This window comes from Brachyistius frenatus, unplaced genomic scaffold (assembly GCF_029030835.1).
Source record: "Brachyistius frenatus isolate BFR_SWC_R1_liver_20210118 unplaced genomic scaffold, ASM2903083v1 Contig_32, whole genome shotgun sequence".
Lineage (NCBI taxonomy): Eukaryota > Metazoa > Chordata > Actinopteri > Embiotocidae > Brachyistius > Brachyistius frenatus.
The window spans coordinates 2748358-2761464 of NW_027210631.1; the positions used below are offsets into that span (position 1 = coordinate 2748358).

The window sequence follows — 13107 nt, forward strand, 5'->3', positions numbered from 1 at the left end:
CCTCCACACACACACACACACACACACACAACAGAGGACACACTCTAGACCTCATCATCACCAAAGGTCTAAACATCTCCAAGGCTGCTGTGACTGATGTTGCACTCTCCGATCATTCCTGTGTTTTCTTTGAGAGTTCAATCTCCTTGGACACAAATGTCCAAACCGAGGTTGTGACAAAGCGTTACATCTCTGGAAACACCAGTGAACTATTTACTCAAGAGGTTCTCCTCCACACCAGCCCTCTCTGGCATCTCAGTCAATGAGCTTGTAGATGGCTTCAATTCGAAAGTAAAAACTGTTATTGATGCTGTTGCACCCACTAAAGTGAAGGTTGTTGCTGGTAAGCAAAGATCTCCTTGGAGAAATGCCACGCTAGTCAGAATAGAGAAAAGAGAGTGTTTGAAAAGCTGAGCGCAGGTGGCGAAAAACAAATCTCCAGGCTCACTGTGAGATCTATAAAGAAAGACTTCGCAATTATAAATTGGAACTGAGAAATGCAAGGCAGGCCTTCTTCTCTGACATCATAACCAAAAACAATAACAATACACGCTCCTCATTTGCTACTGTCGACAGGCTAACGAACCCTCCAGTGTCAGCAGCTGCTGAGCTCCAGTCCACCTGGGCATGCAATCAATTTGCCTCCTTTTTTTACTGACAAAATACAGAAAATTAGACAAGCAGTAAGTGCCTCCACACCAACCACAGGATATGTGTTGTCCCCGTCTCTAAATAATATCCCTTCAAATATCATGGCACAATTTTATTCAATCAACCATGGAAGTCTGGAAGACATTATACAACATCTGAAGTCCTCCTCCTGCAGCTTGGATATAATACCAACAGCCTTTTTCAAAAATATTTCAAACTCCATGACCACTGATCTTTTACAAATTGTAAACTCATCCCTTTTCTCAGGTGTCTTTCCACAGGCCCTAAAAACTGCAGTTATCAAACCACTCCTAAAAAAGGCTAATTTAGACTCCGCAACAATGACAAATTACAGGCCAATATCAAACCTCCCATTTTTAAGTAAAATAATTGAAAAGGCGGTTTTTCAACAGCTGAAGAACTTCCTTGCTGTAAATAAGTGTGTTGAAGTCTTCCAGTCAGGCTTTCGACAGCACCACGGTACTGAAACTGCTCTTGTTAAGGTTTTCAATGACATCCACTTAAACACAGACAGTGGCAGAATTTCATTCTCAGTATTACTGGATGTCAGTGCTGCATTCGACACTGTCGACCACGACATACTACTGGACAGACTAAAAAGCTGGGTGGGACTTTCTGGCACTAAACTGGTTTGAATCCTACTTGAAGGACTGAGAACACTTCGTGTCTACAGCTAATTACACATCAGAGCGGACTAAAATGACATGTGGTGTTCCCCAAGGTTCAATTCTGGGGCCTCTTCTGTTCAACATCTAAATGCTTCCACTGGCTCAGATTATGGAAAACAACAAAGTGTGTTCTCATAATTATGCAGACGACACACACATTTATATAAATACATTACCAGGGGACTATAATCCCATACCTAAGGGCTGTAAATGCCTTGAACAAATCAACAACTGGATGTGCCAGAATTGTGTTCAATTAAACAAAGATAAAACAGAAGTAATTGTTTTTGGGGCCAAGGAAGAACGATTGAAAGTCAGCGCTCAGCTTCAATCACTGATGTTAAAAAACACAAACCGAGCCAGAAATCTAGGTGTAGTTATGGAGTCAGACCTCAATCTGAACAGCCATATCAAGACAATTACAAAACCAGCCGACTATCACCTAAAGAATATATCGAGGATTAGAGGATTTATGTCTCAACAGGATTTGGAAAAACTTGTCCATGGATTCATCTTTAGTAGACTCGACTATTGTAACGGTGTGTTTACAGGTCTCTCTAAAAAGTCAATCAGAACGCTGCAGCTCGAGTCCTCACTAAAACCAAGAAAGTGGATCACATCACTCCAGTTCTGAAGTCTTTACACTGGCTTCCTGTCCAACAAAGAATTGACTTTAAAATCCTGTTGTTGGTTTATAAAGCACTGAATGGTTTAGGGCCAAAATACATTTGTGATCTGCTGCTACCTTATGAACCATCCCGACCCCTTAGGTCGTCTGGGACGGGTCTCCTTTCTGTCTCCAGAGTCAGAACTAAACATGGAGAAGCAGCGTTCAGTTTTTCTGCTCCACATATCTGGAACAAACTCCCAGAACGCTTCAGGTCTGCTGAGACTCTCAGCTGCTTCAAATCAAGATTGAAGACTTTTCTGTTTGCTGCCTTCAATTGAACCAGACTCAAGAATGTTGATCAATTTCCTGCATTTCTGCATTTTATTACTGTATTTTATTTCTTAAACTGCACTGCAACTTTTATTCTATTTTTAAGCTTGTTTAATGATTTAATGACTGTTTTTAATGTTTCGATCAATGTTCTTAATTGTTTTTAAATGAGCTTTTCCTTTGCCTGATGTTTTGATGCTTTTAAAGGTTTTATGTGAAGCACTTTGAATTGCCTTGTTGTTTAAATGTGCTATACAAATAAACTTGCCTTCCCTTGTATCCATCCACTGAGACAAATAGTCCCCAACGAATGTACGATTTACTCCCGTTTGAGTCACGTCAGCTTAAAACTACAGTGACCGGGTCTCCTTGTGTCTTCACTACCTTTTTATGACTCAAGGCTTGAAGTATTAAGAGACAAACACATTGCTGGTTTTGGCCCTACGATGGGATAAGTTTACATTATTAAAAATATAGAATAGAGTAGAATTAGTGTATTAATCCTTTTCTTTTCAGTGATAAAAGCTGGAATAAACTGGCTAAAAGTCCAAACACACTACGATTGTTCTTGAAGAGCTGACTGAGGAAAATGCTGCTGTTAAACATGGAAGAAGCTGCAGGATTTAGACTCACAAACATCTCCTAATGGTTTGTTTTAGTCATCTCTAGTGCCAGGTAGGTGGAGCTTGACACACAGAGACGAGCAGTGAGCCAAAAGTGAATTCCTGAAAGCGTGGGTGAGTGTTGATTTACTGCCATCTTTGCCTTAATTAGTCTTTTATCCAGATGTGGTCTCACAATGCCAAACAGATTTGAACAAGTATTAGGAATAATTTGCAGCCTTTTTTTTTTTTTTTAAAGCAGTGTAGATAATAAAAAAAGGTAAATGGCTTCCTCCCCAGATTAGTTTGCAGCTGGAGTTCAGCCCTTAGTTTCAGTTCACTTGTGTCATCAACAGCTTCACAGCTGACTGGTTTTTGTTCTAACTAATTAATGAAGTACTATAGAATGAACCAAATTGTCTTCATACTCAGCTCTAGTCTTTGGCAACAGTTCACAATAAAGGGATCAATAGAATTGCATCTAATAAAGACATGGCGATCTGATATGTGTGAGCGAGCACCTGACGTTGTACAGTTCTGCTTTCTGAGTTACTGGATGTAATACCAGATGGTCATGTTGGAGTCAAGTCTGAGTTCCTTTAAGAAAAAGAAGAAAGTAGTCGATGAAAGCGGTCACGTTAAACTAAAAATGAGACATTAAGCGCTGGAAATCCATCTGTTTTTAAATGAAATGCCAAAAGAAAGGTAAAAAATGAAGGAGAAATGACCTGTTGTCCACCCAGACAGTGAGACACAGATGTGTTGTGTTGTTACATAACTCTTCTGTAAGTTGAACTGTTGTGTTGACCAACCAAGTAGTCCAAAAGTCGTAGGACTACTCAGTCATCGGCGGTACAGTCTGAGCCCAGGTCTGAGTCTTCAAAGCTCAAGTCACTACAACACCGGGAGAAGGACACAGGTAACATCCCGAGGATCATTAACTGTGATGCCGCCTGGATCACGACGAACCTTAAAAAAAAAAAAAAAAAAAAAAAAAAAACAGGAGCTGCAGTTTTCCCTGAGCACTTCTGGACTGGGTGCAGCTCGACTAAACGAGAAGGAGAGATCATGGCTTCGTTCGAAGGGGGGAGAAACAACGGCAGGCGACAGCTTCTCCGTCTGGGATTGTGACTCTGAAGACCGACGTGGCAGGCTGGTAAAATATCTCACAAAGGGTTTCTAACCTCTTTCTTTCAGCCATTTTCAAATGACACGGCGCTGCTTTGTAGCTCCTTAGTTTTGGGAAGTCAAATGGCGATCTGCCCAGTAAATACATATCTCTAGGACAGGTCCTAGACCTGCTGCCTGTTTCACAGTAACCTGTACGCGTGTCCTTTAAAGGGTGATTGTTATAAGTCTTATGAAGTAAGAAAATAATAATCCGAACCTTTCAGACAGTAAACAAGTTGCACGATGCTCTGACATCCACTCGGTCATAAAGGTTCGCGATCTCTTCTTCTCTCCGTCTGATAAACGCGTGTGGATGGCAGCTAATCGGCGTCTGACAACACATCGGACCCTCTCTGTGCAAAATAGATAAAGCGCTTGCTCACGTTCCCTCATCTGAACAGTCATGTGGTACTTTTTAAAGCACGTCTTGAAGCACAAACAAACAAGCCCAAGAGGACACAGTAAAGGTCTTAAAGGTGCTACGTGTAGCGTTCGTACAGGAATAAACCAGCGGCATGTTAGTTTGCAACGTTAGTAAAATTACTGCAAACAAGAGCTCTGAAAACCGTCAGCCTCTACGAACAGGAACAGGGTTCTGTTCTTCCACAGCAGACAAACAATGTGGTGAAAAGAAACAAGGAGGATTGTGGGAAATTGAGTTCTAATTGAGTTAAATGTGTTTAGCCAGCTGTGCACAGCGTTAACTGTAACTTATGACGAAGTAGAGGTGACTCATCTTTCAGCTTACTGACTTACAGAAATTTGACTAAAGTAGCAATAAAAACGGGACAAGATGTTCGTTCAGAGTTACACATAGCACCTTTAAAAAAAATAATAAAACAATCCACTTGCCGACAGTCAAACCTAAGTTGGAAAAAAAAGCTAAATAAAGCGGTGCAGGAAAGACCAGATTCAAGAGGGAAGTTGAAGTTGACTGACATTGAATAATATGACACCACCGGCTCCACCGTGAACCAACTGCAGCTCAAAACTCGGAGCAGTCGACACCCTTGTAGAGCTGAAGATCACAGCCGACCGCACGCAGAGTCAGCGGCTGTGCTGGTGGATTCCCTCACGTCGTCCTGACGGGTGGTGGCAATGGTGGCTTGAATCGGTGGGGCGGAGGTAAAGTCCTCTGCTCTCCCAGGAGCAGGGCGGGGTACCGGCTGGGGGGAGGTGGAGGAGGGCGAGGGGGGCGCGTTCAAGACGGAGCGCAGCGAAGAGAGGGAGGGACGAGGAGGAGGGCGTCCCTCCTCTTCCTTCTGCGGTCGTCCTCCGTCTCTCTGCCTCTACAGCGCCGTGGCCTCCCAGCTGGTTCCCCGCGGGACCTGGCGTCACTTGGTCTCCGTGAGCACCGGGGCGGGAACCGCCGCGGCGTGCGGCCGGTTCAGCTCCGTCCCGGCGGCGGGGGAGGAGGCAGCGGACGCCAGGCTGCAGGGAGTGACCGGCGCGGTGACACCTGAAACAAAAGGAGTCCGCAGGTGGATCAGCGGCTCAGCATGGCGACCGCCACGGTGGCCCTTAGTTACTGTTTCTACGGCTTTTCACACGGCGCATATGCAGTTTGCATTGATTAGATGCAGATTTATCACTTAAAGTTCGTTAGAATGTTTTTGACAAATGAGGCACCCTCGATTTTCAAAAGAAGAAGACAACATTTCTCATTTGTGAGCCCAAATGCATGATTTGATCAGCTAGCTCACGACGCTAAAATTTGCTTCATGTGTTTGTTGAAAAGGTGTTTCTGAGATGTTTTAAAGGTTCAAGCTGGACTTACTTGTATTTTAAAATTACAATCTTCTAAAATGGTGTAAAACAAGCACTCGATGGCGACATCTGTGACATCATGCTAAACGGCCGAGGCTAAAGCTAACAGGTAAAAAACTGAAAAAGTGTCAAAGAGTGTTAAATCAACATAAGATTTGAATGTTATTTCATTCTAACACAACGCTCGCTGCTTAGATTTATTATTATTTATGTTTTCAAACAACATGTTTTACTTTTGACTTGCCTAGTTTTCCAGAATGAGAGCTGAGAGCTGAGCAACTACCTCAGATGACGAGGTTCATCGGCTAACATTAGCTGACATTGCAGCATTCAGCAGCGGCTCCTACAGAGGATGGACTGTTGTTAAAGGTCCATTGTTGTAGAAGTTCAGATTCCTGATTATAAAGCAGGTCTAGGTGCTATAAATACTGTGAAAGTGTGAAAACACACTGAACTGAACTTGCACACAGACGGTACAGAGCAACTCTGCCGTTTGGACCGTAAATTTGTGATGTCACAAACTCCCGCTCATGTCCGCCCTCAGCATTGCCTCCTGGTCAACCATTTATCTGGAAGAAAACCCTGAGCGCTCATTCTGTCGTGGAGCTGTCAAACGATACGAGATCGAAGAAAACCTGTGATTGGCCTGCGTGTGTCATTTAAAAAAAAAAGAGTCAACCAATCAGAAGAGAGGGTTTGATATCAATGTGCCTTAAAGACACAGACACAAGCAGCCTGTTGTTGGTAGAGCTCCAGAGAGGAGATGCAAAATTATACTGAGATGGTTTTTGGTGCTTAAACTCACATAAACATTTTCTTACGGCTATAATGACTAAATAAAACCCCAGTGTAAGTGTAAAACATGGGACCTTTAAGGGTGGTTTTTTTCAACGTGGCCTTTAACTCCACGTAATATTGTCATTTGAAAAGTTCCTTGATCTTTAAAGTAAAGCTGGGTTAGCAAACATTAGCTTCGAGTTCGCCGGACTCTAATGTTCGCAGCTACCAATCGTACAATAACTCCTCCTCCAACCCGAGCCGCACCGCTCACATATGTTCTCCTAACGTCCTGGTGCCACTGACTCATACTCACATTCCTTGTGGGGAGCTGTTACGTTGTTGTCTATGGAAGAGTTTTTGCTGGCGGTGGCGTTGGTGCTCTCGCTCTGAGCCGGCTGGCCCGTGTTTTGGCTCTGAGCCGGCTGGTTCTGGCCCGCCTGGCTCTTGCTTTGGGCTGGCTTCTGCGTCTGACTCGGCCTGTTCGGTGAGTTGGAGGCGTCCATGCTGCTTCCCATGCTGCTGCCAAGCTGCAGCCGCCTCATGTGCCGGACCACGGCGGTGGCGTTGAACGCTTGCTGTACAGAAGGAGGAAATCCGATGTGAAAAAAACGGAAATGATTTTATCATTGCATTATCTGTGTCTTGTTAAAACGGGACGTTTTCTCTGACTTAAGAGTGAGAAGATCATTTAAAAGACTAAATCAACTGGAAAACAGGAAGAAATTGGGTACAAATATGTGAGTTTCACGAGTAGGATGGGGATTATATTCGGGATTTATTTTTACATTAAGTCATTAAAAACACCCAAAAAGAGATTTTTCATAATTAATTTGACATTGCGGAAAGTGGAAACTCTTTCAGGTCTGCAGTCTTTTTTCCTCTGAGGGAAAGGAGAGGATGTAGGGTCAACTCCTGAGCATATGGCTGGCCAGGTTGTTACCGCCGAGTGATTCACCTTCTGAAAACACAATCGTTTGAGGGGAGTAGTAGAGTAACGCAGTCTGCTGCAGTGGAGCCAAAACCGCTGAGAAGAAACTGCAGTAAACAAAATTTACCCTCCATTTGCTCTTGGCGAAGTTCTTTCTGATCTGCCGGCTGACTGACTCATGGATGTTCTTGCAGAGAGCCGTATCCCCAGCGATCCTAATATATTCACACACACACACACACACACACACACACACACACACACACACACACACACACACACACACACACACACACACACACACACACACACACACACACACACACACAGTCAAACACAGGCACAAAAAAATGGCATCAAATCAATATAGATATTGATGTACATTCAGAAGTGTTAACAGAATTTGTGCGTGTGTGTGTGTGTGTGTGTGTGTGTGTGTGTGTGTGTGTGTGTGTGTGTGTGTGTGTGTGTGTGTGTGTGTGTGTGTGTGTGTGTGTGTTTCTCACCAGGGGTGTCTGAGCGCCTGATCACAGGTGAAACGCTTGGCTGGATCTTTTTCCATCAGGCTGCTGATGAAATCCTTGGCTGGGAGAAAAAAAAAAAAAAAAAAAAAAAAAAGCATCAAAAGGATCATAAAATGTTAATAACTCTGGACACACCAATACACCACCACTGTAGCAACTTAAAACTGCAGAGAGGTATTTTCAGACCAAAATGACATTGATACTTCTGTGTATGCCTGACTGGCTGCTTGTGTTCATCAGCATGAAGTACTGTAACGTGGGTATCCGCTGAAGCCTACCGTCTGAGATATAATCTCTCTAAAAGAATTTGTAGCAGATGCAGCACTTGTTTTTGCAGAAATTTAGTCCTAAAAATGATGAATGAGGTAGTTAACAGTTCCTCTACAGGGGAGCATGATTGAATGTGTGAGTCAAATTTGATCCAAATGCCAATAGTTGTGGAGATAGTTCAGCCAGTTCTCATTCCACGGATGTTAAATTCTGGCAGTATGTCAAAGCCGTTGGTGTCACAGATACGCACAAGGTGCCCTTTGGCGACAACATGGCGACCATCCGGATCAGAGAAGACGGTCATGTGACTGCGTGGGGAGGATAGATTCGCCCGGAAGACTGGCGTTCAAGTCCGTGAGGAAGCAAAAGTCAAGTTTAAAGTAGCCTGAGTAGGTTATGTACATAGAATAATGTATTTAACTTGTGTTACATTACTTACGTAAAACGACTTATCTGGATCCAAACCGTGATTCTTTTCCTCCAACTAACCACGTAGTTTTAGAGCCTAAATCTGACCACATTTCACCCACACAATAATCTCTTCCTGAACGTAACCACGTGGTTTTTGGTGGCTGAACCTGACGCCTGGATGCCGAAGGGCAGCTTGTGCATATCTCTGACACACAGGTTGAGATATTTGAGTTCAAACTGAAATGTCAACTTCATGGGGGATGCGGCGCACACACACACACACACACACACACACACACACACACACACACACACACACACACACACACACACACACACACACACACACACACACACACACACACACACACACACACACACACACACTCCCACATACATTCATTCCAGGCAGATGAAGTCAGAGGCGGTGATGGAGAGGTGGTGTGTGGTCCATATGTTCCACATGGTGGACAGAGGAGGACGAGCGTAATGGTCAAAGAGGAGGAAGAGGAGGAAGAGGAAGGCTCACCTGAGTCCGATATGTCGTCCCAGTACGGTGCGTCAAACTCGTAGTCGGCTTTCAGGATCTGCTCAAACAGCTTGGAGTCGTTTTCGTCGTAGAACGGAGGATAGCCGCACAACCTGCAGACGAGAGGGTCACTCTGTCACCGCGTCAGTTACTCTTTTTGATCCGTCATTGGTTCATTTATTTATTTTCGTGAAGTCACTTATTTATCAAATCATTCGTTGAGGGTTGAAACGATTAGAAACGGTTGCAGCCCTACATGGAAACATAGCGTGACTGTACTTAATAATAGTGTTTCAGGGAATCCGTCATCCTACCTGACAAAAGAGGTGGTAATGTACTCTTATACACTGTTCAACAACATAAAGAGTTACTGAGTGAGAAAAGAGCAGGAGAAAGGGGAAAAGATGAGGTGGTAAAACAAGAGTGAGGCTCCAATCCAAGATGTATTAAATGTTTGCTATATTTTAGTACATACATACTAATTTAATCTTTACCAACCTATATTTATATGGTAAATGTTCTTATTTTCATCTATTTATCATTTTATTTGTGCTATTATTACTACTTGTTTTCTTCCTTGTTTGGTTTGATTTGTTCTACATCTCTGAATGTAACGTTATACTTTCTTTTTTTATAGAAATGAAAATGAGCATCAACATAATATACCGTATGTATAAACTTGTTTTTCTCAATAAAACACATTTGAAACATAACTATGAGGTTTCAGTCTGATTTAATAACTCAACAGTGAAAAACCCTTAAATCGTTTTTTTTTAATGATTTCATATCTAATTTGACTAATTTTATTGAATGTGATTTGTATTATCCATCCACTATCTATAGCTGCTTTGTGTCCCGGGAGTGCTGGAGCCTGTCTCAGCTGATTTTTGGGTGAAGGCAGGGTTTTTACCACTTGACATGCATATCTTGCGAGGTCCTGCGAGGAAGCCGGATCCTTCTTGTATCAATCTTTGATAAATAATCTGCTTTGAATTTCCACCATAATGCCCAGGATAACTCTGGGTGGAAGGTGTTTCTTTTCCTAATGGTGTCAACATTTCTCACGTGAACTGTCATTCCTGTCCACGCTGAGTGATTGTGGTCACAGTGGTGCTTTATGTGACTGCCCCGCCGCGAATAGCAGTAGTTGGCTGTATCACCTTAATCACGTTAACATGAGAGTACTGGTTTCCAGTGCTGGTGAACACAAATTAACTCAAGTTCCAGTCTGATTCTCTGTAATGAGCCAACTGAACCAGCAGCAGAGCGCCTGCTCAACCAAAAACATCATCTGCACCTCATTACTCAAGTTCTGGATGCACCAAGAGATTTTTATAAAAACTCATTAAAATGCCGTTCTCCATCGATACACACCGGAAAAAAAAAAAAAAAAAGGAAAAAAAAAAACACAGATGAAGGAAGAAAGAACGAACGGAAGATTCAGAGGAAAGAAACAGGTTTCTGTTTGTTTTCCTGCTTTCTCGTTTGTTTACAGATTCACCTGTCACACACACACACACACACACACACACACACACACACACACACACACACACACACACACACACACACACACACACACACACACACACACACACACACACACACACACACACTGAGGATCCTGGGTGATTATCATGCTTGATTACCTGATGTGATCTTTCCACCTGAGCAGCGGCTGAAAGCTAACAAGGTCTGAATTCCAACGCTAATTGTGCTAATTGTCAGCAGGGAGCTGCTCTCTCTGTTTCCCTGCACACACATACACACACACACACACACACACACACACACACACACACACACACACACACACACACACACACACACACACACACACACAAATACGCTAATTTATATAATTTATATAACAGAAATGAGGAAAAGACACAGTCAGACGGCGACATATTTTGACTTCAAACACAAAAGTTTGTAAAGTTTATGCGTGCCTTCTTCTCTCCCACCTCGATTTAATATACTGCAGCAGAAGAAAAACAAAAAGCGGAGAAAGTGAAATCTAGCCGGCAGCTTCGTGTCCATACAAGGTCATTCAGCAGAGCTGCGACTGGCTCTGATGACGGCACACGAGCAACATCATCAACGTCTCACGCAGCACACACAGAAACACGGGCAGGGGAGAACGAACACACACACACACACACACACACACACACACACACACACACACACACACACACACACACACACACACACACACACACACACACACACACACACACACACACACACACACACACACACACACACACACACTGCCGTAGAGCTACATGATGACTGTTAAACATGATGAATCACAGATAAATGGCTTCGGAGAAAGAATGCGATGATGCTGGTAAGCGATGCTGTGAGTTGCGAGTTTGTAACACATCACATCTCAGACAGAGAGTAGTAGAGCTGTAGTGTTGTTATTGGTGACTATAAAGCAGAAGGGAAATAGAAAAGTCATCGTTTGTTTTGACAGACGTCCGTTCGGTCCAGAATCAAGTGCAGATGTGAATTTTGCATTCGAAACCTACTGTAATGCACGATAAGAGTCCGTGTAGGAACCGTCCCCTCGTGGGATTCACCACATCGAAACTCAAAATCTTCAGTAAGCCCTGAGTTCAGGAGCTGTGACGTGTTTGTTGACGTTTACGGAAATGATGAGGACATGGAAGTTCATTTTTCGTTGGCTGTGAAGCGAATATATTGTAATTTTAGTCATGTAGAGTTTGTCTTAGATAATAATCTACGTCTGAGGAACATGTTGATCTTCCCAGCGGCCTCATCTTTTCCATGTGTCTTTGCATTTAGCGTGCTAAGTTGTTGGCCTCTGTGGCTTCTAGATGCTGTCCATGTTGCCGTTGCCCAGCAACAGTGTTTTTACGACTTAACCACTCGAACACCAAACGCCACACGGTGCATAACGCTTCCCGCGTTGTAACCACGAGCTCGACGACTTTCATTTGAACGCAGCATGCGTCCTCCTATCGGAACTAGTCCTTAGCGGCAGGAAATGTCAGAGAGGCCGCCGCACATCTTGAAAACAATTAAACTTCAAAGGCTCCATGCGTGGTAACTGTAAAATGACTCCGCACCGTTTTCACACCAGAAATATGGGTCAAATCGGATACAAAAATAAGAAAAAATGAAAAGCACACGTGTAGATGATTTAAACTTAAAAAAAACAACAACATTACAATAATCTACAGTCTGGATATTACACAGCACAACCACGCAGGTGTTTCCACTTGTTCCGGCTGATTCGACTCCTGCTCCGGTTACACGGGGTGAAGAATCGACCTTTCACGCTGCAGACAGTCTCACCTGGTCGTAGTAGCATTAAGGACGGCCCATGCACAGCATGCACAGTACCTGGAACTGGAGCAGCTGAATGTAATTCAGCCATCGTTTATTTGATCACTTCCCACACATCCTCTGCCTGCCGTGACATGTACGAGCGTCGTGTGTGGGAAAAGGCTTAATTAAGCCAACTTTAAGAAACCAATAAGAATCATCGTTGTCCCGCCCTGACAGGAGTAGTGAGGGAGATGTCAATCGAGCACAGAGTGACACGCCCACAAAGCCCTCAGCAGAGGTCCAAGCAACCGTAATGAGTGAAAACACCTGTGAGTGGACTGTGGCTGAGTACAGCTCGAAGGCCGGCAAAACAGTCACAGCAACAAAAAAACAAAAAAAATATTTTATGACAATGATTATGAAATCACAATTTACATCATATAAACAGCAGAGCTCAACTGATCCTGGATTTTGGGGGTGATGTTGAAATTAGGGAGTCGACCTATATTCTCTCTAGATAACTGTATATGCCTACCATATATACCA

At 43.4% G+C, this 13107-nt stretch overlaps 1 protein-coding gene across 2 annotated transcripts in view; it reads right to left on the reverse strand.

The window, feature by feature from the left end:
- Positions 1 to 1995: 1995 nt before the first annotated feature.
- Positions 1996 to 13107, reverse strand: part of camk1da (calcium/calmodulin-dependent protein kinase 1Da) — a 66927-nt gene continuing 55815 nt past the window's right edge. For both annotated transcript variants that reach the window (XM_069700114.1, XM_069700115.1), the window contains exons 7-11: positions 9262 to 9374; positions 8034 to 8112; positions 7655 to 7742; positions 6913 to 7174; positions 1996 to 5511 (exon numbers count right to left, since the gene is read on the reverse strand). In XM_069700114.1, coding sequence (XP_069556215.1) covers positions 5387 to 5511; positions 6913 to 7174; positions 7655 to 7742; positions 8034 to 8112; positions 9262 to 9374 — 667 coding nt within the window. In that variant the 3' untranslated portion in view covers positions 1996 to 5386. The remainder of the gene's footprint in view (positions 5512 to 6912; positions 7175 to 7654; positions 7743 to 8033; positions 8113 to 9261; positions 9375 to 13107) is intronic.